Genomic DNA, 26,059 nt, shown 5'->3' with positions numbered 1-26,059 from the left:
AAACAGGATTTATGGATATTGATAGCAATTGCTGAATATGATATGCTGGATCTTTTTTTTCGATTTCCTTTTGTGATGTTTAAGTTAATATAGGCTACTTTATGTTATATCACTTTTGGGCCTTACAGTACGGAAGCGCATTGCATTCACTTGATAAAATAAAATTTAGACACCTTATCTCGTAATTACGAGATCTTTTCTCGTAATTACGAGATCCTGATCTCGTAATTATGAGATCCTGATGTCGTAATTACGAGATCCTGATCTCGTAATTATGAGATCCTGATGTCGTAATTACGAGAAAAGATCTCGTAATTATGAGATAAAGAAAAAGGAAATGTCTATAAATCCGCTCTTGTTGTCTCAATAAATGAATGCTACGGTGGTGCAGTGGTTAGAGCACTTGCTAACTATACAGGAGACTGAGGATCGAATCCTTGGTGGGGCATATCGTTCTTGTTTTGTATATTAGGTCACTGTAGCCTACATTATTAGCCGGCGGGGGACACACCGGCCCACGTTAACCGATTGTGCCGTTCATACACGCCAGACTGTATAAAAGACCCCGGTGCCTGGCCGCCGCCGCCGCCGCTGCTGCTCTAGTGGCGGCCGGGCCCCGGGGTCTGTGAAGCAGGTTCATGAAGCCTGGTTGTCCCGACATGACTCACTCACAACACTGCGGCTGTAACGTTATGTTGTGTGTCTTGTAGCCTACTTTTCGGTTACAAGACACACAACATAACGTTACAGTGTTGTGAGTTGAGTCATGTCGGGACAACCAGGCTTCATGAACCCGCTCCACAGACCCCGGTGCCCGGCCGCCGCTGCTGCTGCTGCTGCTGCTGCTGCTGCCGGAGCAGCGGCGGCGGCCGGGCTCACACCCGGGGAAGGCGATCCTGGCAGTGAGGGTGTGTGAACCCGCCGCCGCCACTGGGGGCGGCCAGGCGGGGGAGGCGATCAGTGAGCTTCGCCTTCCCCACCCAGGGAAGGCCATCCTGGCAGTTAAGAGGAGAAACTTTCTGCTTCTAAGTTGTTACGTTCAGGAGCAGCGGAGCGGCTGCAGCTCAGTTCACTTCACACACTGAGAATGGAGTTTGTTTTCTTCCGGTAGACGTAAATAACACGTGTACCCCCTGTCCAATCAGAACGCTTCCCGACCCCCAGACGTTAAGCAGAATTAAATAAAGGCGATTTAATGTGTTTTCCATGTTAACCCCAATTCTGAATTATTATTTCCATGTAAACTCGAAGGAGAATATTTTGATTCCAAACTATTTAATTCAGAATAATTAATTCCGAATTAAAAAACATCATGCAAATGATAAACCCCACCACGGGACTCGATCCTCAGTCTCCCGTGTGAGAGGTAACTGCTCTATCCACTGTACTACCACGGACGGTTAATTCTGATTGAGACAAGAGCGGACTTATAGACATTCCTTTTTCTTTATCTCATAATTACGAGATCAGGATCTCATAATTACGAGAAAAGATCTCGTAATTACGACATCAGGATCTCATAATTACGAGAAAAGATCTCGTAATTACGACATCAGGATCTCGTAATTACGAGAAAAGATCTCGTAATTACGAGATAAGGTGTCTAAATTTTATTTTATCAAGTGAATGCAATGCGCTTCCGTATTACAGCGCCCTCCACGGGTTGGAAAAATAGGTCTACAGCCTCACCTGCATATAATTGAGACTGATTAGTTGTTTGAGTGCCAGTCCCAGGAGTCTTTTGTTTTTTTAAAGACACACCTGTATAACTGAAGAGCACCTGTGATCCAAGCAGCAGCAGCACTTCCTCCTTTCTTTCTTTTTGTCAGCACTCCTGAGAGTTGATTGATTTTTCACCATAGAAAAGTACAAAATTGTGAAAATGTCTCTCTTTTTTCACTTAACTTACAAACATGTTGAGTTATGGTTTTGCCACCACATAAAACACATTTAAACAACTGACAAATGTCAATTTATTAAAAACAGCGGTCTTTTATTTTGAAGGCGGAAACCGGAAGTGCCGTTGCGCCTTTAACTGCGCCAACTCGATTATTTACGGTTTCCGTTTCCGGTGATCGGGGCGCGGGTTGTTCAAAACACACAGAGAAGAAACGCGGGCAGGAGAAGCAAGGAGAACCGCCACAGACCGATTTATCTTTTATTTTTCATCTACATTTATTTATGTAACGCGACAGAAACGTGCCCGGTAAGAAGAAGAACACGTATGTTTTTGTTTCGCTGTCGTTGTATTTTTCGTTTTTTTGTTTGATACGGAGCTAATTTCTCGTATTCAACGTTAATTTAAGATGCGTCAATAACTTACAAACTATAAAACGAACAAATATCAGTAACAGAAACAATCTCACCGGCCTTATGTTGTGTTCATACAGCTATTTATCGTTAGCCTCAGTAGGTAAAGGGTTAAATAAGTTTGATTTGGAGGCAAAAGTCGTATCGATAATGTAATCATCCCGCCAATTAGCCTTTCTTCACCTCTTTAGCTCGTAAATAAGCGCTAAGCTAAAACGAGTTAACAGTAATGTCGAGTGAAATCACATTTTTTGACCATAAAACACTAAATTCAGTGTTATTTCAGTCATGAGGTTAAATTGTTACGCTCCCAAATTGGGAGTCCCAATTAATCAATAACCGTGTTCATATTAATGTGTGTGGTGGTGTTTGGTTATCGATTTTGAGCTTTACAACCTGCACGAGGACATTCACATCAAAATGTCACTTTATCACTAAAATGAAAAGACAAATGGATAAAAGCTGCATTTTTAGGGTCTGTGTGACCTCTTGTGACCTCCAGGAGGTTTTGTAACTCTGATGTTACAAAAGTCTGAGGTCTCACTTTCATAAGAGGAAATAGGCTAGACATCAAACACTAGTAAATCTAATAACCTCTTCCTTCCTGTCAGTAAGGCCTGTGATTATTTAAAATCTATATTTTAGTAAATATTGAAACTTACATTAAAGTTTGGTCTTAAAGTCTTGGTTTTCATACAACCGATATTGCAACACTTGATTAGGTTTGCTCTAAAGAAACATACATTTACAATCATGACATGAAGAAGACAAGACAAGTCCACAAAAACTTATATTAAATCTTATATCATATCAAAATCAACATCCTAAATCAAAAAACATACATAGGACACTCCAGTGTAAAGTGGTTATAATTAAAAAGACAAATCAAAACAACGAAAACCTACGAAAAACTTTTAAGTACAGCTAAGTTACCATCCTAAAGCGAGTATTGTTACTCTAATAACAGGATCTTAGAGGCCATGAAATCAGATTAAAATGTATAATATTTCCATACTGTTTTTTAATTTGCCTTTTAAATATTGATTAGCAGAAGGATAAACATTTTCCCTTTGTATTTAGCAGTTGCTTTATGTTTTATGCTAACCCAGATTAACCTGAGTGATAATGTTGTTATTGTGTGTAGGTTACGATTGTGAAAATGATGCCCACTACTACCACCACCAGGAAGAGGAAGCTCTCCTCTCTGGAGTCTGACAGGTTTGTTGTGAACACACTTCATGCAGTATGATTATTTATTAATCAATTTATTTTGACTATACACTCAGATTTTATTAACTTGGTTTGGATTTAAGCCTCAGAGTCATGTAATTTGGTTTACTGATTGTTTGATTTATCTGATTGGTGTGCTTTTTACTTATTTTTTTTATCGGATATAAATGTGTTGAGTAATGAGTCTGTAAGATTTAAGCAAAAAGTTTATCAGATTTAGACTCTTGTTTAACATTAGGTAACATTCCTGCTGCTGAATCATGTTATAAGGTGAAACTTTGGTACTGATATTAAAGCTTTGGTGTTAGTATGGAAACATTAAACATTATTTAGTCTAATATTGTTGTCTCCTTTAGCTCCATGTTACACGTTGTTCATCTGAGGGGAATCTAATTAAAGTTGTGTATGCTCTACGCCGGTGCTGTATCTCATCCATCCTCTGTCCCTTAAACTCTAGTCATCCGGCCAAGAAGGGGGTGAGAGAGGACGTTTCCCCCGTGAGGAGGAGGTCTCCCAGAAAGGCCCGCCAGTCTCCGAGCAGCAAGAGACCTGCTCGCCGTCTGGACAAGGAGAACTGCCCCTCGCCACAGAAATCCCCCGTTAGAGCAGCAGGTAGGTTTGTCGTGTTAAACCTGCAAATGATGATTATATGACCGTCACTTGCTCCATGCATTAAAGGTTGTTTTTTTTTAGAAAAAGCACACACAGTAACAGGCTGATCCCACCAAAATATGAGACAGAGAGTTACAGGAAATCTTTTCTACTTGCAGCCATAAGGCTTTTTAATGATCAATAGTGTGCAATAATTAGGTCTTATCCCAATTTTAATAAGGGTGCTAGAGCCAGATCTGTCTTATTTCTGGAGATAATTTATCTTCTTACCGTGCTCCCTGTCTTCATGCTGTATATAGATGCCGTGTACAGTTATATAAATATCTATTTTTCTTTTATAAAGAAGCATTTTATGGAGCTATGGAGTTTAGTTTTTTTGTCCCAGTTTTAATTATTTAAATCTGTTTAATTTAATGGTGGTTGTTTTGTTTTGTGTCTGTCTGATGCTACAATTTCCTTTATAGATTAATATAAAGTATCTTGAATATTATTTATTTCTTTTTTTTTCCCAGTTTCGCCGGCCAAATCTCCCCGTAAACGCACCGTGGTTACGAGCTCCTTCTACGGCAAGAACAAGCCCATCTATCTCACCCCGCTGGAGAGAAAGGCCATAAAGGAGACTCGGCCTTCCCCTCCTCCTCCTCCTTCTCCTCCTGCTCTTCCTCCTTCACCTCCCTCTCAGGCGAAGAAGCCAAAGAAGCCGAAGAAGAAGAAGAAGAGTGTGAAAGGAGGCAGCAAGTCGAAGAAGGCGTCTGTGTCTGCGGCGGCGAAGATGGGCTTCCCAAACTATTCAACGTCCACAAAGACGATCAAGCTGTCGAAACTTAACAGCAGGTTTGTTTCCACATCCTCTTAAAGCGGTTACGTTGATGCTCTACTTTTTTTTTTTTTAAGACATCAAAGGTGTTTGCATTTTTCATCATCAGGGTGTCCGCGGGGTCTTGAAAAGTATTAAATTAATCTTAGGAAAATTAAGACCCTTAAAAAGTATTAAAAAGTCTTTTCACGACTTTATAAAGTCTTAAATATTGAAGGTATTTTTTCTGAATTAGCTGTCCAAGAGACATTGCGGAAGTGTGTGAAATTATTTGTTTTATTAAAAAACAAAGATGAACCGGTACATGAAAAAGAAAAGAAGATTGCTCCACTCTCAAAAAAACAAAAACAACAATGTTTTTTTTGATAAACTTTGCCTTTGATTTATTATCCCAGCCTTTTTTGAATTCTGTTGTATCATAGTGGTCTATAGTCTTTATTACAAAAACTAAAACTGTTAGTTAAAAGTGTCACTGATGTAAATGGTTACAGCTTGAAGCGGCGGTGAGGTATTAAAAAATGTTGAAAAGGTCTTGAAAAAGTCTTAAAAAGGTATTGAAATTAACTTCAAGATTCTTGTACATACCCTGATCATGATCTTTTATCTAACTTTCTTATTGTTGCATTATTTACCTCAGCAGTGTCGCTGCTAAACCGACGTCTACCGTGACTGATGCTCCCGCCGCCGCCGCCAGCAGCAGCACAACCAAACCAGCCGAGTCCAAGAAGGCGATCACCATCAGCTTCAGCAGCCTCAAGCCCAAACCCAAGATCTTTGTTGGAGCCGCTTTCTTCGGCACGGGGAAGAAACCCACGTCCATGTACAAGAAGTCGGCACCGAAGTCCTCGACCAGGCCGGCGTCGGTCCAGGGGAAGAAAAAAGCTGCACCGCCACCGACACAGAGTGAGAAGACGATGACGACGATGACGACGATGACGACAACGACGACGACAACCCAGCAGCAGCAACAACCACAACAAAAAGCTGCTCCGGTGATGAAAAAACAACCACAAGAGGTGAGAAGAGCCACAGTGTTTGTTTGTATCTGTATCTGAATTCACTAGTCTCTCTATTAAAGGGATAGTTCAACATTTTGGCAAATTGGTCCATTGCCATAATCCCTATAGTCATAGCAGTAGGTTCGTTACCTTTAATTGTCGGTGCAAGCTATTTTTAGAATGGTGGAGCAGAGCCGTGAGCTGCTCAGAGCTACGCTACGGAGGCTCATGGGATTTCTTGGTTTCCCCTCATCAAACTCATCAAATACACAATCCAACAACTCCAAAACGCTCTGGTGGACAAGTTGTGACCTGCACATTCACCACGCTATGAGATAATAACACAACGTTACCAGACAGAGTTGTTTTAGAGGTAAATTCATGCAAAACCGCTGATGCGCGTTGCCTTCAGGGACAGTTTTTCTGCAAGCAGTCTCTGCATTTACCTCTAAAACAACTCTGTCTGGTAACGCTCTGTTATTATCTCATAGCGTGGTGAATGTGCAGGTCACAACTTGTCCACCAGAGCGTTTTGGAGTTGTTGGATTGTGTATTTGATGAGTTTGATGAGGGAAACCAAGAAATCCCGTTAACCTCCGTAGTGTAGCTCTGAGCAGCTCGCCGCTCTGCTCCGCCGTTCTAAAAATAGCTTGCACCGACAATTAAAGGTAACAAACCTACTGCTATGACTATAGGGATTATGGCAATGGGCCAGTTTGCCAAAATGTTAAACTACCCCTTTAAATTGTGATTGAAAATGTTCAGTACTTTCCAAATGATGAAAACTGGAGCTTTTACTGTGTGTATTTTGAGCAAATATTGTCATGTTAATGTAAAACTGATGCCACGGTGTCCTGGTGGTTTCCTGCAGACTGGCATCCAGACGGTCGTCGTAGAAAAGCAGCAGCCAAACATGAAGCAGAGAACAAAGTTTGATCCCACAGACTGGATGGACGCTGCCGACGAGGAGCTACCTACAACCCCACAGCCACTAAGGTCACTGGTGTTATATAGAAGTTTAGCTGTCGACAATAAATGCTGCTGAAAATGAAATACTGTATTCCATTTCAAGATTTTAAGAAACAAATTATTGCAATACCAAAATGTTTTGATGTGACCACTACTTGGCGTTATTCCAGATGATAAACCTCCTTCTCCTCTTCTTCTTCCCTCAGATCTCCTAAAGTCTTTACAGAGAAATATGGGATTAACAAGGAGCTGAGAGTCGTGTTGACGCGGACGCCAACATCAAGTCCCGCAACTACAGTCTCATTCAACAACACTCAGGTACAGCAGCAGCAACAGCAGCAGCAGCAGCAGCAGCAGCAGCAGCAGTTGTGTTGATCTGTATCCTCGTATTTACATAACCATGTGCTGTCTGATCATTGATATTTTCAAATCTGATTATTTGTTTAATCTAAACTGAGCAAATCTTAATGTTCTACATTTTTCTCACCTTTTTCTCTCAGGATGATTTTCTGGCTGACGTCGGTGACATGAGTGATATAACTCCCCCCGATTCTGCCTCCAGCCCACCTAAAGGTACAGTCCCAATAATATAACATATAACATACCAGCAGGGTTCAAAATTAGCGGTCGCCAGTGGCCAGTGGCGACTAACTTTTATGCTTTGGCGAGTAAAGGAAGCCGGCTGACTGGCCACTCTGGCGAGTGAAAAAAAAAAACTACTTCGTTGTTGCTACTGTTCCTCCCGACCCGGCTGTGACGCTTGGGTTGTGAGCCGGTGTCGTGCAGATCTTAAAGCTCACAACATGCCGTATATAGCAATGATTGTGACCGATTACAACGCTCGCGGCGCACGTGTGTATTCCTCTCTCTTCAGTCTGGTGTTTGGCTGCACTTTCAATAAGAAAAGTTCCATATGAGCGCGATCAGCTGAGACGGAGCACAATGGATGTGGCATTGATCAGATATCGCAGCGCACATGTTTATTTAACGGCAATAAAAAAACATCGCTCCAATTTTTTATTTTTTTTTTGCCGTTAAAGGGACAACGAGGAGTTTCTATTCGGTTATAAAAAAGTCTCACGTTAATGTGGATGAATCTCCGCTACCCACACTTGTTAATGGGCCCATTTTCGATAAATATATCGTTTTGTCTCTATCGTTATTTTGTTATTATTAGTGGTGGCGGAGATGCTGGTCGAGCCGACCAGCGTTTTTTACTTTCGGTTTCGCAACGAGTCATGAGAATAACGCAGCTGAATCGCCGTTTATGGTCGGAACTACGACGGTTTCTGAACCTCTTTGAACCTCTGACTTTAATTCTTGATGAATGAAAACATGAGTCTGTCTTGCGCCGGTCAAAATAATTTTACGGTGTGCGCGGAGGCTCATAAATGTAGTGTGAAAACGCTTCGCTTTTCCAAAACTCCTCGTTGTCCCTTTAAATAAACATGTGCGCTGCGATATCTGATCAGTGCCACATCCATTGCGCTCATATGGCACTTTTCTTATTGAAAGTGCAGCCAAACACCAGACTGAAGAGAGAGGAGCAGCAGAGCTCCTCTGACAGCTCCTCTGTGGAGCTGCAGGAGAGCTGCGACGTCTTTTTTTTATTTTTTTTTTTATTGCAGCGCCGTTATTACAGGTGATGCACATCTATGTCCGTGTAGCTACATTTATTGTCTGATCTTCCTTCATGGTGCACAGTGTCAGTCCTCCTGTGAAACTTTTAGCAGTTATCATGACACCCTGACACTGTCTAGTCTACATGTGAGTCTGATTAGGCCTGTCCTGTAAAGCTTTATTAAAAAACATGTCATTAAACGTTTCTGTTTAATCTCCACAGAAGCTGCAGCCGTGTATCCCATCTTTGGCTCGGCCTCCAAGAGGTGAGACAGTTTACTCATCACAACTTTGTGTTTCACCTCTTAAATCTTTAGACCAATGATACGTTTTTAGTTATTGTCATTAGAAATTCATTTATATTTCCATGACACTTATTTTCTGAATAAAATAATTTCTCATCTTCTCCCTCTGTGTGTGTAGGTTAAAGAACGCAGCTCTGCGGCCCCCGGTGTCCTGCAGCACCCCCTCTGGCCCGGTGACGTCGCTGCAGTCTCCTCCTCCTCCTCCTCCAGCCAAAGAGCGAAGCACTCGCAGGAGGAAGGAGAAGCAGGACGACGACCAGCTCATCATCGTACGTTTATAAATTATATATTTCTTTATTGTTGGAGACATTTCTGTTGAGTTTGTTTTTTTCTGTTCTATTTTTTATACCCATGATACATGCAAAAATTAAGATGAGGGAAAAATAAGTAGTATGCCACACCAGGTTTAAGATTTTGTTCATTAATGTTCATCAATTTCGCTATACTCGTGCAATGACAGTAAAGATTTTCTTATTTCTGGCGTGTTGCTGCGTACTGCTGAGTGTTTTTCTTTGTGCGTCACCATCAGGATGCAGGTCAGAAGCAGTTTGGAGCCATCACCTGCAGCTCCTGTGGGATGGTCTACAGCGCCGACAACCCAGAGGACAACTTCCAACACACCCAGTTCCACCAGCGCTTCCTCGACTCCATCAAATTTGTGGTAAATTTTCTAACTTGAACCTCATTTTACGCTTTTTTTAGTCTCTAAAATGGCAAAACAATCACTGATTCTCTAAACCTGCTGCTTATTCTTCGACCTTTTATCCAACAAAATGTCAGTTTAGAAGAAGAAACTATTTGTTTTCATCCCCCCCAAACATTTTTTCCTCCTGGCGCTGTTAAACACTGCTGTGGCTTGTTTTCTGTAGTTTGGTATTTTCCAGATGTTTTTCTGCCAACGCTGGCATCAGTTTGTTTCATGTGTAGGTGAATTTGTTCTCTTGTTTTTTTGGCTGCGGACTGAAGCAGCTCCGTCTTCTCTTCTGTTGTGTTTCCAGGGCTGGAAGAAGGAGCGGGTGGTGGCCGAGTTCTGGGATGGAAAAATTGTCCTGGTGATGCCAGACGATCCTAAATACGCCATCAAGAAGGTGAGAGTCTGAATATATGTAAATAAATAAATGATCAAATCCATCACTCTGGATCGGTGGGAAACATTCTTCGGGTGTTGTTTGTTTTTTGATTTCCATGAACTCGTGCTGTTCCAGGCGGAGGATGTTCGCCGTGTGGCCGACAACGAGCTCGGTTTCCAGCAGGTGACTCTGAGTCGACCCGCGCAGGCAAAGACCTACCTGTTCATCAACACGGAGCGGCTGGTGGTCGGATGTCTCATCGCCGAACCCATACGACAGGTACGTGACGGGTTCAGCCTCATCGTTTCGCTCTCTGTTGCTCATTTGTTCAGGATGATGATGATGATTTTTAGATTTAGATTTATTTTGCACAGTTAAAAACACAGAAGTAAAAGGAACAATATGATCATTTACAGCGCTGGAAGAGGCGAAAACTCAAAGATCTTATTATTAGATGTCTCCACCTATAATTAATTAATTAAATAGTGTCATACAAAAAAGAAAGCAGAACATACAAATTAACAATCTGAAATATACAACATATATTGATAAAAGAAAAATTATAAGGGAAATTACACAAACTGATTAACATTAAAAGAAGAAAAAAAAAAGTTTTAATGGGACAACGAGGAATTGTGTTTTCACGCTACATTTCCCATGAGCCTATGTGTGCACGGTGACATTTGTTGACCGGCACAAGACGAAAGCGAAAGCATTTGCCAAGAATGTTTTCATTAATCAAGAACGAAAGTCGGAGGTTCGAAGACGATCAGATACCGTCGTAGTTCCGACCATAAACGCTGCCAACTAGCGATCCGGTGGCGTTATTCCCATGACCCGCCGGGCAGCGTCCGGGAAACCAAAAGTAGGAAATGCTGACCGAGTTGACCTAAATAATAATAACAAAATAACTATAAAGACAAAACGATATATGTATCGAAAATGGACCCATTAACAAGTGTGGGTAACGTAGATTCATCCACATTAATATGAGACTCTTTTATAACCAAAAACAAACTCTTTAAGGAGATTACACAAAGAAAGTAAGTGTGTGCCAAATGGGAATGTGTTGTTCCAGTATTAATGATATTTCCTCTTTTCTCTAACAGGCGTACAGAGTCCTTGAGCAGCCGGATCAACCCAGGGACATGACCCGGGACGACTTCATGGAGCGACACCGAGCCTGGTGCTGCTCCACCGTCCCGGAGAAGGCTCTGTGTGGCGTCAGTCGCATCTGGGTCTTCAGCCTGGCCCGGCGCCAGGGCGTCGCCACGCGCATGCTGGACACCGTCAGGTAACGCAACACTGAAAACCTACCGACTCCAGCTTCTCTGGAGAGATTGGTCTATATTCACACTTTAGGGATATATAGGTGTGATTTTTAAGAAATGATCACAACTGGATTTTCATTTTAGAGACGGGATATAAAGAATTTGAGAAACAATTTTGAATTGGAAGCAAAATAAACGTTTGAAATTATTTTACAGGATGAGAAAATACAGATTTTCTTCTAAAATACTCAGATTTGACAGGAAATTTGCCAATAAACTAGTTTTTTTTCTTGATGACTGCTCCCTTAAATTAACAAATTATTTAACTATTGATTATTTTTTAGTATAATATGATGCTGTTTCTGTTCTGTGACTTGACTTTTAACTAATTAATAAATGTATTAAGCGAATGCCATCCGGGGTAAATAAAGTTGTAATCTATTCTAGAGTTAAATTAACATTTTCATGACCCGAGGAAGAGCAATAGCTCGAAATTTTTTTAGCTCTGCACCTGCACACAGTGTTGTCTATGGATGTGTGTGCGTTTTTGCTACTTTTAAATTAACATTTAAACAGGATGGAGAATAAAAGCTGGGAAATATATTTTTTACTTCATAAGGCCTTTAGATGTTTTGAACAGATCTGTTGATGGTTTTTTTTGTTTGTCTGTTCAGGAACACCTTCATGTACGGGAGTCATCTAACCAAGAACGAGATCGCCTTCTCTGACCCGACACCTGACGGCAAACTGTTCGCAACCAAGTACAGCGACACGCCGGCCTTCCTGGTTTACAACTTTGTCGCATGAAAGTTGGAAAACGATTGAATACATCAGGATTAAAGCTACAGTTCAGTTCTGTTAGATCAATAATATAAATGCCACATACACACAGACCTGTTGATAAAGAAACTGCGCAGGTTTGTGTTAGTTTGGACTGAAAAGTGTTGAAAAAGCTTCAGAGTTGTTGTGTTTCTATCAGGACCCGGTAGGTTTAGTGTTTTTGTTTCACCTACTACGACTTAGTAATTTATACTCAGCGCTGCGTATTTTACTGTTGAATGTTGTGTGTATATTGGCAGCAGTGCTTTCAGATGTTTATATTCTTCTTCATAAGGATCTGCAGAGATAATGTTTCACATTTCCTGAATGTTCACACATAGCTCGTTTTGATTCATGTTGTGTTTTTGCATCAGAGAAGATTTTCAGCTAAATTTTCAGATTATTATTATTTTTTCCTGGTACAAGCTCGAGGTTTTCTGAAGGAAAAATATGTTTATTGTCACTGACCTGTTGTCAGATGGATGCCACAGTTGTTTTGAGGTATTCTGCTTTGTAAATAGATTTAATAAACATGATGCCTTTGTTTTACAAACCGAGACTTTGTTCTTGAATTTGTGTCACGTTTGTTGTTGCCCCGGTGATTCTGACTTCTGCTTCAGATCATGTTTGTTAGTACGTGATAATAACATCTAAGGCTCCGTGACTGTGCTGCATGTTTCTATTATTATTATTTTACACTTCGGTAGCTTCCAAACAAACAAAACAATCTGCATGAAAACCATGTGAAACAGTTGGAAAAAATGAGGTAAGGGGCCTTTGAGTGGAGATTGTTAAAGGAATAGTTCACCAAAAAATGAAATTCAGTCATGATTGACTCCCCCTTATGCTGATGAATATTCTGTAGTTTTTTATTCCAACCCGGGAGGCCGGTTCGTAGTCCAGCGAAAACTTTATATGAGAGTCAATAGCGTCCGACACAAAAACCTTGTAATATTCGTCCGCTGCAATCTAACTGTCCTGAAGGAAAATAGTCCAGAGTTTACTCGAAACAATGTCATTTAGGACATTTTTACAGCATAAACAGTCCTGTTTTTAACGTTAACGCGCATGAACATGAGAGTGCACCCCAGGCAAATTCAATACAGGACCGTTTAGGCTTTCCGGGTCTCCAGATGCACTTTGAGGAATAAAAAACGATAACTGAATTTCATTTTTTGGTGAACTATTCCTTTAAGTTGTATTTAGTCCACTATACATAGAAATGACAATGGACGTAACAATTAAAGGACTCACTAACTTTTTTTTCCCAGCTGTGTCATGTGATCTTCATGCAGAAGTTTGAGCATCTACAACTTCAATCATGACAACTGTGTAAACTTTATCTGCTGAAGAAAACCATGTGATTATGATCAAAAGCTGTAGAACAAATTGAACAGATGGAGGTTGTTTTGTATGTTTACAGCTTTAATACCAAGGCCACGGAAACCTCAGTGAAACAGAACATGAAAGACATTTTAAAAAAGAAAAAGAAAAACAGATTATTGTGGGATTTTAGATCAGTTTAGTAACAAATGAAAGTTTGACGTATATAAAAGATTAAAGGTGAAAAAGCCACAGAGATATTGAGGACAAACTTGAAGAGACAGAGATAGTAAACATGGACAGAGAGAAGGCACAACACATACACATGTACAGTAAAGAGATTATGGCCTGTCGCTACAGTCACTTTCAGACACTTTCACCAGTGACTCAGCTGTTTCCTCATAATAATAATAACAGTTTTAAGCCCTGAGGTTGTTTCTGTTTCCAAATGAGAACAAAAAACCTGCAGCTGTAACGATGAAGACACAGGATCAGTCGATGACGATCACCTCAGCGGGTTTCTTCTCCAGCGGGGCGTTGCTCTCTAACGCCTGGACGATCTGAGCGGCCGACGGCCTGTTCTTGGCGTTTTCCTCCGTGCACAGGCAGAAGAGCTCCACCATCCTCTGGTACGAGCCGCCCAGCGCCTCGGCGTCCAGCGGCGGCCGCGTCCCCAACTTCTCGTAGTAGGCGTCCTCGTCAAAGCCATCTGTAACACAAACAGAGTGACAGGTTTGATCAAACTGGTTTCGAACTTTTTTTTAAACTTGTGAATCCTGAAAGTAAAGGTAAAGGTAAATTAAAAGGAAATATCAGAAACCACTTAACTTATTTTGTTCTTGTTTATCCCTGTTATACTTAAACTGCATTTAAAGTCCAAAAAACAATATTTTTTTTATGTCTCAGAGTCAAGAAACAAATGCCATAAATTTATCTAGCTGCAGTTTAGGGTTCACTCTCATTCAATTTACATTTTGTCACACTCAACATCTTATTTCGACCTGTAGCTCTCACATGAATAGTACAGCAAGAGCAATAAATGACAGTCATTTTATTCATAAATTAGTCTGCCTGTAATTTTCTCAGTCATTCAATTGGTGTAGGAAATAAAACAAACCAAAAAACATTGGGTCCGACTTTTTGTTTTTTCTAAACAGCCCAAATACAAAATAATCAAACAACATGTAATATTTGAGAGGCTGGAACAAACAAAACAAGAGGTAGAGAGTTTTTCTTCAAACATTAAAGAGATGAACTACATTGATGATTAAAACAGCTGCACATTAACTCCCTGTCCATCAAATGATCAGTTACTGAACATGATTCCCACACTTTTCTTGAAATCATTTTCCAGGACATTTTCAGCTGCTACAGTCTGACAGACATGTTATTATGCCATAATACATCCCAAGGCAACATCGTTCATGCTTTGGAGAAGTGTTCTTTTCCCACAGTTGTACCTTTTTTTTTTTTTTTTAGATTTACAAGGATTGTTTCTATGTTCATTCCTCTCTCTCTCTCTGATTTAAACATGTGCATGGCCATGGCTCCAATTTATCTATGAAATAATCTCTTACATGCTTAGAAATTATGACAAATGTATCATAGAACAACACAAACATGCTGTTTTTGTTTTTAAACCACACCCCAAACAGCTCTGTGCTGCTCCTCTATCTGTCGCTCAGCAGAGGAGAAAAGGATCCTACGGTTACGGGAATGAAAATCCTCACGCTTGTGGTCTAATACTGGTGGTAAGGTAACACTCAAAGTTGCTAGTTTTCTGGAAATCTCTAGTGGGGTCTGAAAAAGCCAAACAGAGCTCTGGGTGCTGATGTCATGATGTAATAAATAATTTTCCAGGACAACTCAAGCTTTTCCAGGACATTTTTTTTTTTTCATTTTCCATGTGTTTTCCATGATTGGAAAATTAGTCAACCATTTTCCAGGTTTTCCAGGACACGTGGGAACCCTGTTGAACTTATGGTTTCATCAAGTAAATGTAAATGTGAACACTAGGGTTCTCACATTTTGTTTATGTACTTGTTATTTTTTTAAATTATTTTTTTATTGTTGAGACGAGTATGTAATATATATAAAAAAAAGAAAAAAAAGAAACCGGACACACAGGAAGTCGGCAAATACAAGTACTAAACTACTAAGTGGAGAAGGGGTTGGACTAAACAAGCTGCTTCTTTCTACTCCTTTTCAAACATGCAAAATTGTATTGACTAAAGTGCTTTAAATGTGTTATAGTATATTACTCACATGTTTGAAATAAAGCCTTCATTCATTCATTCATTCATTCATTCATTCATTCATTCATTCATTCATTCATTCATTCATTCATTCAATGTGACAACACAACACTGCTGCTGATTCTCACCTTCATCTTCCTCATCTTCCTCACCGTCGTCATTAAAGTCCAGCATCTCCAGGTGCGGCATGGCCAGCGTCATCATCTCCCACAGCGTCAGGCCGTAGGCGTAGATGTCGGCCTTGTCGCTGATCTCTCCTCCCTCGTCCAGAGTCTCCTTCGGCTTCCACGGCTCCGTGCCGATGTAGACCGCCTTCGGGTCCGACACTGAGGAGAGAAAGAGAAACATCTTTAACGGAGATTTAGACTGGAGAGAACAATCTCAATACAAAACAAACATTCAGCAGGTCTGAAATCACATTACTTCTAAATAAAATAAAATAAAAATAAAGCCTGTGATCTTCAGTCCTGTAGCTACAAAGAAAGATCCAGAAGTTTGCAATTAGCGTAAATTAAAGCGGATGGGAGAGACCCCAGCAGCTGACATGACATGTACGTACGTACGAGACCAGACTGAGCGTGAAAGACGGAAGAATTTATGTTTCTGCCCGGGCAGAGAAACAAAGTAAATCAGCTGCTGTAAACACTCGTCGCTGTCCAAACTTTCTCTGCCAGCTCGGAGCTTTAATCCATGATTAATCCCACTTGTACACACACACACACACACACACAGATTATTCTCTCCATTAGTGTTTGATCTTCAACACATCAGAGAACTGGGAACGTCAGTCTCCTGCAGAGAACAAGGTAACATAACATCATCAGATTCTTTGTTTTGTTGGACCGACAACACAAAATCCAAAATATTCCAAATATCCAGGTCACTGTTCACGGCCAAAACACGAACCAGCAGCAACACAAGGCCGAAACCAGCGACTGTTACTGGAAAACATGTCAGTCATCATCAGAATAGTCACTGATTGATCACACATTGTTAGAATGGATGACATAGATATCTAAAAATCTTACTTGTTTTTAAATTATTTATACATTTTATTGTATTATTTTAGTAATCTGTGTCTTTTTGTTTTGTATGATAGATAGATAGATAGATAGATAGATAGATAGATAGATAGATAGATAGATAGATAGATAGATAGATAGATAGATAGATAGATAGATAGATAGATAGATAGATAGATAGATAGATAGATAGATAGATAAATAGATAGATTTCTTTATTGTCTGCCCCAAAGGGTAGCAGAAATTTGTCTTTGACAGGGCTCATCACTTTACATACACTCATATATTATATGTATTGTACTTTTCTTTTCTTCTAATGGACCATGAGTCTGCAATAAATATATGATTGATTGATTGATCAATCACACCTTTATAGATCTATGCTGCTTCAGACAAACACAACACTGAATTTCATGACACAAATATGATCAAATTTTCATTATCGCTATTTATAGGAAACGATGAACAAACAATATGTGCATTAAAAGACCAGTTTATGATGAAGAATAAGTTGAAGACCAAGAATTACAATAAGAATCAGTAGATATAAATATAAAGCATTAAACCGGTCAGATGTATTGATGTTAACAGTGTCTGACTCAAATTAAGAATCTGTTTTCTGTCACTGTCAAACAAACCAGAAACAAATGTGTTAATTTGTCTGCTGATGGTTTCTGACTTCTCTCTCCCCCTGTGTGTCCTGAGCTCATTTGTTCCTACTGAAGTCAGAAATCTTCAAAAACAAACACAGATGTTCCTGCGTCTCACTCCTCTTATTCACTCCCGACTGAACATGCTCTCAAACAAACTCTACACTCAGACATGTTTGCTAAAAACAACCAGCTGATCCAGGAAATGACTGAAGCTTCAAAAAATATGCTTTATCTTTAAAGTATTATACAGTATATTGATAGAAGTTCATCAGATTCAGCCTGGAGCAGCATTTATTCTGACTTTATGACAAAATATCTACGACCTTGGACTAAATTCAACAAACTTCAGACTTCCAGCTGTTTTTTTTGTCCATTTGACCACACGCAGAAAAGGAATAAAATCAGTTTTCAGTCCGTACCTCTCATGTTCTCGTCCAGCTGCAGAGACACACCGACGTCACAGATCTTGACCGTCTCAAAGTCGCCTTTAATGACCACGTTACAGGACTTCATGTCGCCGTGCAGCAGCTTCTTCTCGTTGTGGAGATACTGCAGAGAGAAAAATACAAACCCTCAGTGTTACTCCTGTGTTTGTTTTTTAAATTAAACCAACATTAAATTAAATTTAGTCTCTGTTTTGTTTATTCATTTCAAATATGAAGCAATTTATTGTTTCATTCTTTGCTGAATTGATATATGAATAATAACCTAATTTTTTTTTTTAATCAATGAAACTGTCATAGTATGGGACCCTTTCTTTGTCAGGTAAGTCCTATGTTTTAATATTCTGTATTCAACCTCGAAACAAAAACAAGTCAAACACATGGCAGACAACAGATTTTTCACCTTTGGGACACTGGAGGATGATCAATTAACAGGAAAATGTATTGATATATTATATTATTATTATTATATTACATTGATTATATTTTGAAATGACTGAATTTGAAAAATGGGGGATGTGCTCAGTTATTTCATGAAAACAAATCAAATTTCAAAACATAGTATAAAGGTTAAAATGTCCAGTTTGTGTGTGAGCTGTTTTTATGGATGTTAATGAGGCTGCGGTTTGAGAAGATCTGATGAGTCATGGTTTACCTGGAGGCCTCGAGCCACATGCAGCGCCACTTTTTCTATGTTGGCAGCGGGGAAAGCTTTGAGTCCGTCCGCGTTCCTCTTCTCTATGAGGTCGTTGAGGGACTGCTCTCCTCCGTACTCCATGGCCAGACACTTGGAGCCGTCTTTGGCCGTGGTGAAGGCACGGAAACCTTGACGTTGGGATATTAAAGACATGAAAAATTCACAACACAGAAAGTAACACAAGTCATGAATCAGCTGTCACATGGACAAACATCCTGACATGTTTCAGTTTTCTGCGTTAAAGCCGAACCACCACCCTTTCTCTATTAAAACCGTGTCTTACCGACGATGTTTGGGTGATCGATTCCCTTCAGGACCTTCGCCTCCTCGTTCAGACGCTCCTGGTAAACGGCCACCTGCTTGGACCCACATCTACTGTTGATCTTCTTCACAGCCCAGGGAGACGCATTCAGCTTCTCCATCCTGAAAAGAGGATCCAGTACAACAATACTTTGTTATGATGCAGTGTTTTAATATCATTTAAAATAAATAGTAGCCAGAAAAATGTTTCTATATTAATCAAACTACTTTTTTCAATCATTATTTACTAGGGGTGTCACGATTCTCCAAATCCTCGATTCGATTAGATTTTCGATTTTAGGGTCACGATTCGATTCGATTCTCGATTTTTTTCTTTTTCTTACAGCACAGACGCCTATGCTATTTTCAGACTAGTCTAGTCTACGATCATTGGTTTTATTCATCACATTTTGTACAGTAAATCTTATTTCAAAAGATGGGATACATATAAGTGATGCAATTTCCATAATGTATCACATTAGGCACTAATGGTCACATTTAAATAATTTCTTTACAATATAAAGGTAACATGCCCCCAAAAATCATGATCCAGGGGCCAAAATTGCCCCCATGGTTTTGAAACAAATATATTTATATCTGTACATTATCATAATTTTATTTTCATTAATTTACCGTCGTGTCTCATTATTCTCCTGATGTCGGCTTAATGTAATGTAAACGAGATTGCGCTGATACGCGAGAGTCATGTGACAGCGGGGCAGAGCTGCAGCTGCTGTGCTGCCATGGACCTGATGATCAGGTCCTGATCAGACTGGTGGTGGCCCACAGTCAATCAGTCCCGGATCCTCCACCGTCACCAGATCCCCCGAAAGCCCCCGCAAATAATACATCGACAAAAAGTGGCAAGTTGCACCTTTTCGTCGGCTTATTATTTGCGGGTTTTTTTTTTTTTTTTAAATCTTATAACGTCTCTGCAACATGCGGCTCTCAGTGCTTGTCGGTGCTGTGTAGTTAGAGCTGTGTCTCCCTCCTGTTTCCCAGGTAGGAGGGGGACAGTAGCCCACCAGGGCTGGGTGATAAATTGTCGATCCTCTCTTTGACTTCGATGCTCGAGATCGTGACGTAATTTCGATCGATTTCGATAAAAAATCGAAATCGTGACACCCCTATTATTTACACAGTATTCTTCTAGGGAAATGCACTTAAACAGGGCTGCAACTACTTACTAGTATTTTCATGATCAAACTGCGATAATCAAATCAGTGCAGCTCTAAATACAACCAAACAACATCCACTGTCATAATAAAATTTGCTGAACATTTATTTTATAGTGCGTGAATTTCCCTACAGACAAAGCCACGTTACAGCTAGGAGTTATAATAGTATTTAATTATGTATTGTTTAATCAGAGAGGATTGATCACCTGTTCATGAGGTAAACATTGACCCCGGTCCCACAGCCCAACTTCTTCATGAAAGGTGAGGCTGGGATGGTGATGGGGGTTCCTCCGCTGCTTAGCACACTCCTCACTCGGGTGGTTTTCGGGGTCTTGAATGCACCCTCACTACCGGATGTGTCGAAGGAGGCCATTACTGTCAAAGTTAAAACACAACACAGTTAAAATGGGACAATTAGGATATATCAGGAAGGATACAGGTAATACATGCACTCGACTCTACTGTGTGCAGCACTTTAACTACTATTGAAGAAGGTAAACTGAAATATGCCAGGGCTCCAGACTAACTATTTTTTTTACAAGGAACAAAGTCAGTGGCCCAAAACTTTAAATTTTAGAAGCACAGACATAAAGTTTAGGGGCTGAAATCGACTTGCAGACAAATATATAGTACATTTACTTTTCATTCATGCACCTTGGCCTGACACATGTAATGGCAGATACAAGAAGCCCATTTCCACCACTTGATGGAAAAAAAAGATCTAATAACTCAAGATGATGAAATATTTTCTAAAAAATAATGACAAACTAACTCAAAATAATGAGATACAAGAAAACACATAGAATCAGCACTATTTGACTACATTTTGTCATTTGTATTCCTGTGCACAAACTCAACGTGTAGAGTGGCTTTGAGACACAGCAAACTCGCATGCACTTTGCATTATATTTGATATATTTTGTTATGATGTGACTTACCTCATGGTTTTGAGTCAGTAAGTCATTAGTATCTGATTATTTGGACTTAGAATCTCATTATTTTAAGTAATTAAATGCAGAAATGGGCTTCCACAGGTTGAACAAGCGCAAGTAGATGAAAACTTTACTTGCACTGTCTCATTTTAGGGACAGTCTGGAGCCCTGTATGCTGTGATTTAAGTTAGTCGCTAAAAGTTGATAACGTTATGTCATTAAAAGGAAGTCATGTTGGCTCAATATGACATGAACCGCACTGAAATCTGATGTATCCCATATTCTACTTTGTATATAAAGTTGAATTTCTCTATAAACTACAACAAAACGTAAAATTATGAATGAATCCTGTTATAATGACGTAGTTTAGCCAACGGAGACATAGCAACCACCCAACGTTTAGATCGACGGTAAATTTAGCCTTAAAGCTAATTAATCTAACAAGTTGCCTTAGTTAACACGTTAACAAAGCGTTTAAACTCGTATTTGTTGTGTTTAGAGTGAGATAAATGTATTATTTAGTCGACAAAGTGAACATTTACCTACTTTTTTTCTGTCTATCACAACACAACTTTCGCTGTTGCTCCGCGCGCCGAACGTTCAAACTGACGTGACGCATAGACTGTGACGTCGTCGAGCACGCAGACAGGACGGAGTGCGCCGAAGGACAAACCGAGCGCGAATCGTTTGCAAAAGACTACAACATGGCACAAACTACAGATGGAACCGTTTCTTTACGAACATGCTTATTGATAACTGTGTGAACAGATTTAAATAATATATAGTTAGTTATAGGACACCAAATAATTTTCAAAACAACTCGATTACAGTTGTAGTGCAGCTGTTTCACCACCTGAGGTCAGTCACGTTATAAAAAACAAACTGTTCATGCAGGTGCAGGTGTATTCCTGTTGAATTGTTGTCATATTTGTCATCATAGGTTTGAAGTTCGATACATTTTCATCAATGACTGCATATCAACCAACAATAGGTACCAACAAATCATTATCAGTTATTCAGGAGATCAATCACATAATAAATCAATCAATCACTACACAGTTCTTATGAGGCTCCAGGACAAATAGCTAAATTAAACATGTAGTGAACTCTAACTGCAACTAGAGGTTAATGTATTCAAAATATGACTTAAAATTGAAAGACCTCAAGCAACAACAACAACTCAAGTTTTAAAGAAAGTATAGAATCTAAGTTGAATTAGGCCTAATGTTAAATTAATACAAGTTGATAAGAAAAGATTATTCCACTACATTCCTCAACAGGACAGTTGTGTTGCACTGTGTGTTTTTTTCTATAAAAACCATTTTAATCCATTGTCATAGATGCCAGGGATGATTTAAAGCCCCCCAGTTGCACATGTGGGGGCGGTGAGAGCGAGTTAACAGGAGATTTGTGTCATTTCAATCACCGCATGTGTCTGTCCTCTCTCCCTCTCTCTCTATAACATCGGTGAATTGTCTGAAAGAATTTCCTCGCTGGTGACGGTGCAGCCGACCTCGACCTCGACTCTTCATGATCCCATTTTTGTTTCATCTCCTTCACACACTGCAGATGTTCAGCCCAGTCTCCTCATTGTGTGCAGGGAGAACCGGTCCATTATGAGGAAGAGGAGCAGGAATGTGGTCTGATGACAAATGGACGTGGAAGGAAAGACTGGGACCATTGCTTTCTCTCTCTCCCTCTTCTCCCCATCTCTTGTTCTCCCTGAAGGGGAATGAGCTCATATTTGAACACATGAGCACATGTTGTGGTGCACTTTATAGAATAAGGATGAGTTACTCTCTGGTTAAACCACAGAGAAACATCCAGAGAGAATGAACAAAGGGCAGATATTATAATTTCATGCAATGACTCAAGTACAAAAAGAGGAGGAATGTTGTGTTTATATCAACCCCTTTGTGTTTCATACAATTTAAAGCAGATTTATGAATATTTAACTTGTTTTTCTGTGCACATGACTGTGTGTTTTCTGTTTGTTGTTGTTATAACATGCTAACATGTAGTAAACATTAAGGATGGCCATTGATTTACAGAAGCAAGATTTAACTTTCTTTCCATCAAGGCCGTTTGGTAGCACTTCATGTGCATTTTAACGAGCTCTTAAACACATCGGCTGAAAAGCTGAGGTCCAAAGTTTTACTCTCAATCTTGGAAAAGTGGCAGTCGACTTCAGAAGATCATGTGATATAACTGAAAGCCCCAGAACAGCTTAAGGGACCTATAAGTAAGGCTGTGCTGTGAGCAGCTTTTTCCCCCAAAAGGTCAAGACATGAATTTCCATTCTCAATTAAAGGACCATTTCATTATAGAAAAATAAACACTCACCTGCCATATCGAATAAGTCAAAGTCAAACTTCTTTTGTTTTGTCTCCCATGGGAGAGATTTTGCCTGGTTAAAAAGGGAACTGCTTCACAGACGAGAAACATACAGAAACAATGAAAGACCACAGAAATCTAAGAAGCACAGTGAGATTATACAAAAGATAAAACATGGTAAAAAAGACAATATGAGACTCAACCAAAATAGAACAAATCAATATGCAAAAATATTATAAGAAGGTTGTTCAAAAATGAGCTATACATTCATTCAAGTAAAATGCTTATACATAAAAAGACATCATTTAATCTGCGGTGATAGAATAGAAGTCTTGTTTCATTCCTTAATGCACAAACTGAAGTTTAGTTGATATGTGAGATAGAGCATGTGTTTAAAACAAGGTAAAAGAACAACAAATCAGATATTTACAGACATGTTTTGAGCCACAAACATACTAATACATTATAACAAAACTGAATCAGTGTATTGTGCATGTCTAAAGCTCCTCATATATTGTGAGTGCTGTAGGAGTCTCCACTCCTCTGCTCTCAGTGTTTCCACACTGCTGCAGGGATTTACCTCCATCCAGTTAGAAGAACATTGAGTGAGGTGGACGGCTCCTGTGGGGGTAGAGGGGGTAGAAGAGGGGGGGCAACAGGACCTGGGCTCACAGTGACTGCGTTCATGTAAAAAAAAAAAAAGGTGCTGGATGAAGTCGAGTTCCTTCACACTGAACTGGGGAAAGCCATTTCTTATTAACATCACAGAGGGAACAACGTCAGGCTGCTGCACCACGAAAAGACTCGAAAGTTGGAAGTGGACCATCACAAATATTGTTGCATGTTATGGATGGATGACCTAACGGGCCTACTGCTGGGTGTAGGTCAGGAGGAGACTGAGTCAGAGCCAGAGCCTCTGAATGAAGCGACTGTCAAATATAAAACATTAAGATTTTTCCCTAATTGGTACAAAGAGACCTAAACCCCAAGCAGGTTAACACACTCACACTGCTTCAACTTCTCACCCCAGCGAACATCAGAAACCCATCAAACCAAAAACATCAACTACCTGCACATGTGTGCAACAGGATTTCACTTCACATGCATGCCTTAAAGGGATAGTTCACCCAAAATAAAAAGAGTTATCCGTGCCTTCTCTGAGTTACAGTGGGGCTCCGTGCAGCACTGCATGTCCATATGACGGTTGCGAATGGGGTTCACTTTTCTTCGTCCAAAAAGACACACCAAAAAACATCAAAATCCCTCCATAGTGCTCGTCTGTAATGTCCCTCTTGTATTGAAGCCCCGACATGAGAAATTGTTCCGAAAAAAATTAAATAAGTCTATATTTTAAGCTTGTTTGTAGCGGAAGCTCCCAGCACTGCTCTTCCTGGTCCGTCCAAATCTTGCGCGATTTGCGCCGGCGTCAGTGCAAATTACAGACAGACATTACAGACGAGCTGTGTGGAGATATTTGGAATATTTTTTGTTGTGTCTTTTTGGACGAAGAAAAGTGAACCTCATTCGCTACCGTCATATGGACATGCAGTGCTGCACGGAGCCCCGCTGTAACTCAGAGAAGGCACGGAGGACTCTGAAACTTCTCCCAGCCCTTATAGTCGACCTGAGGGTGAGTAGATAGTGAGTGAAATTTGAAATTTGGGTGCACTATCCCTTTAAACATTTTACTCTATCAAATAAAAAAATAGTATAAAAAAGTCTTACCTTCCTTCCTGCAGGATAAGCAAAACCATGCCGACCTGAAAAGTCTGAAGCCATGTGTGTTGTTGGGTGGAGATCAGGTGAATTTCTCAGCACAATCATCTCCACATCCGCTTCACATGTGGAAACATTCATACTCGCAATTACACTTCAGAGCCGTCAGTCCGGTCACATACACTGGTGGTGCAAAACGTCCACGTGCGTCACTGCTTGTGATCATGTGTGCAACTCACACACACACACATATATATGTCCAATTCAACTTCCTCTCTCTCTCTTCACCTGTTGACATGTTAGAGAAAAAGGAGAAAAAAAAAGCTACCTGGTTCAATGTTATCAGGAATAACAGAGTTCACCTGTTTAAACAAATCTACATTTTATTATTTCAGCAGTGCATATACAGCATTTTAGTGGTACAAAAATCAACAGAACATAAAGTAAATGTATTTTCTTGACATAATCATGTTTGAGTTACGTACGCTGTTAACTCCATAGCCCTTATATGTGTTATGACCAGCACAATGTATAAAAAGTAAAAGACACATGTACGTATATGCAGTAAGTGCTTAGAGCCATTATGTCAAAGCTGCATACAGAGAAGTCTTAGTACAACCAAGTATACATTAGGAAAAAAACATCTTTTCCAGGAAGAAAACGCACATTTAAGTGGTTAAGTGCACTTGGTTCAGCAATGTGTTTTTCAAAAGGTTTCAGCATCGGGGTGCTTTACATTTCAAAGTCAAAGCATTCGAGTTATTTGACCCCGTGAGGTCGGAGCACTGATCTGAGGTCAGAGGGACCTCTGCTGCAATCAGGAAATCACATCACAACAGTTTTATGCTCCTGTTATCTGACAGGCTGCAGCTCGGCCCGGAGGAAGCAACAACAGGTTGGTCCCAGAGAGAGTCTGATCAGAGGCCGGTTTAACATCCAAACCCCCCCCCCCCCCACTCCCCCCCCTGGCCTCCTGCAAACCAGTACTGCCCATAGCGGGAACACAGCGTTCAACAGCTGCTGTAACTTCAGGGATCTCACTTAACAGCGAGAAACACAAGTGGATCAAAGACTCCTGAAGGCGCTCGTGGTGGTGGTGGTGCAGCTTTAAAGGCAGTGGAAGGTCGACAAAGCTGCAACTACAGTATTAGTGTTGCTGCATGAGACACGTCAGCCAGTCACCAC

The 26,059-nt window shown here is 40.2% G+C and overlaps 2 protein-coding genes across 2 annotated transcripts; one reads left to right on the top strand and one right to left on the bottom strand.

Annotated features, from left to right (window-relative positions):
• Positions 1–2,143: 2,143 nt before the first annotated feature.
• esco2 (establishment of sister chromatid cohesion N-acetyltransferase 2) lies at positions 2,144–12,009 on the top strand (the record flags this gene model as incomplete). Its single annotated transcript, XM_084000223.1, has 16 exons — positions 2,144–2,206; positions 3,455–3,528; positions 3,998–4,152; positions 4,665–4,804; positions 4,835–4,986; positions 5,607–5,853; positions 6,839–6,963; positions 7,143–7,254; positions 7,437–7,509; positions 8,780–8,822; positions 8,980–9,130; positions 9,391–9,522; positions 9,860–9,949; positions 10,067–10,210; positions 11,041–11,225; positions 11,877–12,009. The coding sequence occupies exons 2-16, from the start codon at positions 3,470–3,472 to the stop codon at positions 12,007–12,009; spliced, it is 1,941 nt and encodes a 646-aa protein (XP_083856349.1). The 5' UTR covers positions 2,144–2,206; positions 3,455–3,469.
• Positions 12,010–13,569: 1,560 nt separating this feature from the next.
• On the bottom strand, positions 13,570–23,174 carry pbk (PDZ binding kinase; the record flags this gene model as incomplete). The annotated part of the gene is made up of 7 exons (XM_084000222.1): positions 13,570–14,053; positions 15,728–15,925; positions 17,694–17,823; positions 18,373–18,542; positions 18,698–18,837; positions 20,099–20,267; positions 23,168–23,174. The coding sequence occupies 7 exons, from the start codon at positions 23,172–23,174 to the stop codon at positions 13,836–13,838; spliced, it is 1,032 nt and encodes a 343-aa protein (XP_083856348.1). The 3' UTR covers positions 13,570–13,835.
• Between the last annotated feature and the right edge of the window lie 2,885 nt (positions 23,175–26,059).

This window comes from Trachurus trachurus, assembly GCF_905171665.1.
Source record: "Trachurus trachurus genome assembly, chromosome: 24".
In the NCBI taxonomy this organism is placed as follows: Eukaryota; Metazoa; Chordata; class Actinopteri; order Carangiformes; family Carangidae; genus Trachurus; species Trachurus trachurus.
This window is presented reverse-complemented; position numbering and strand designations above follow the sequence as displayed.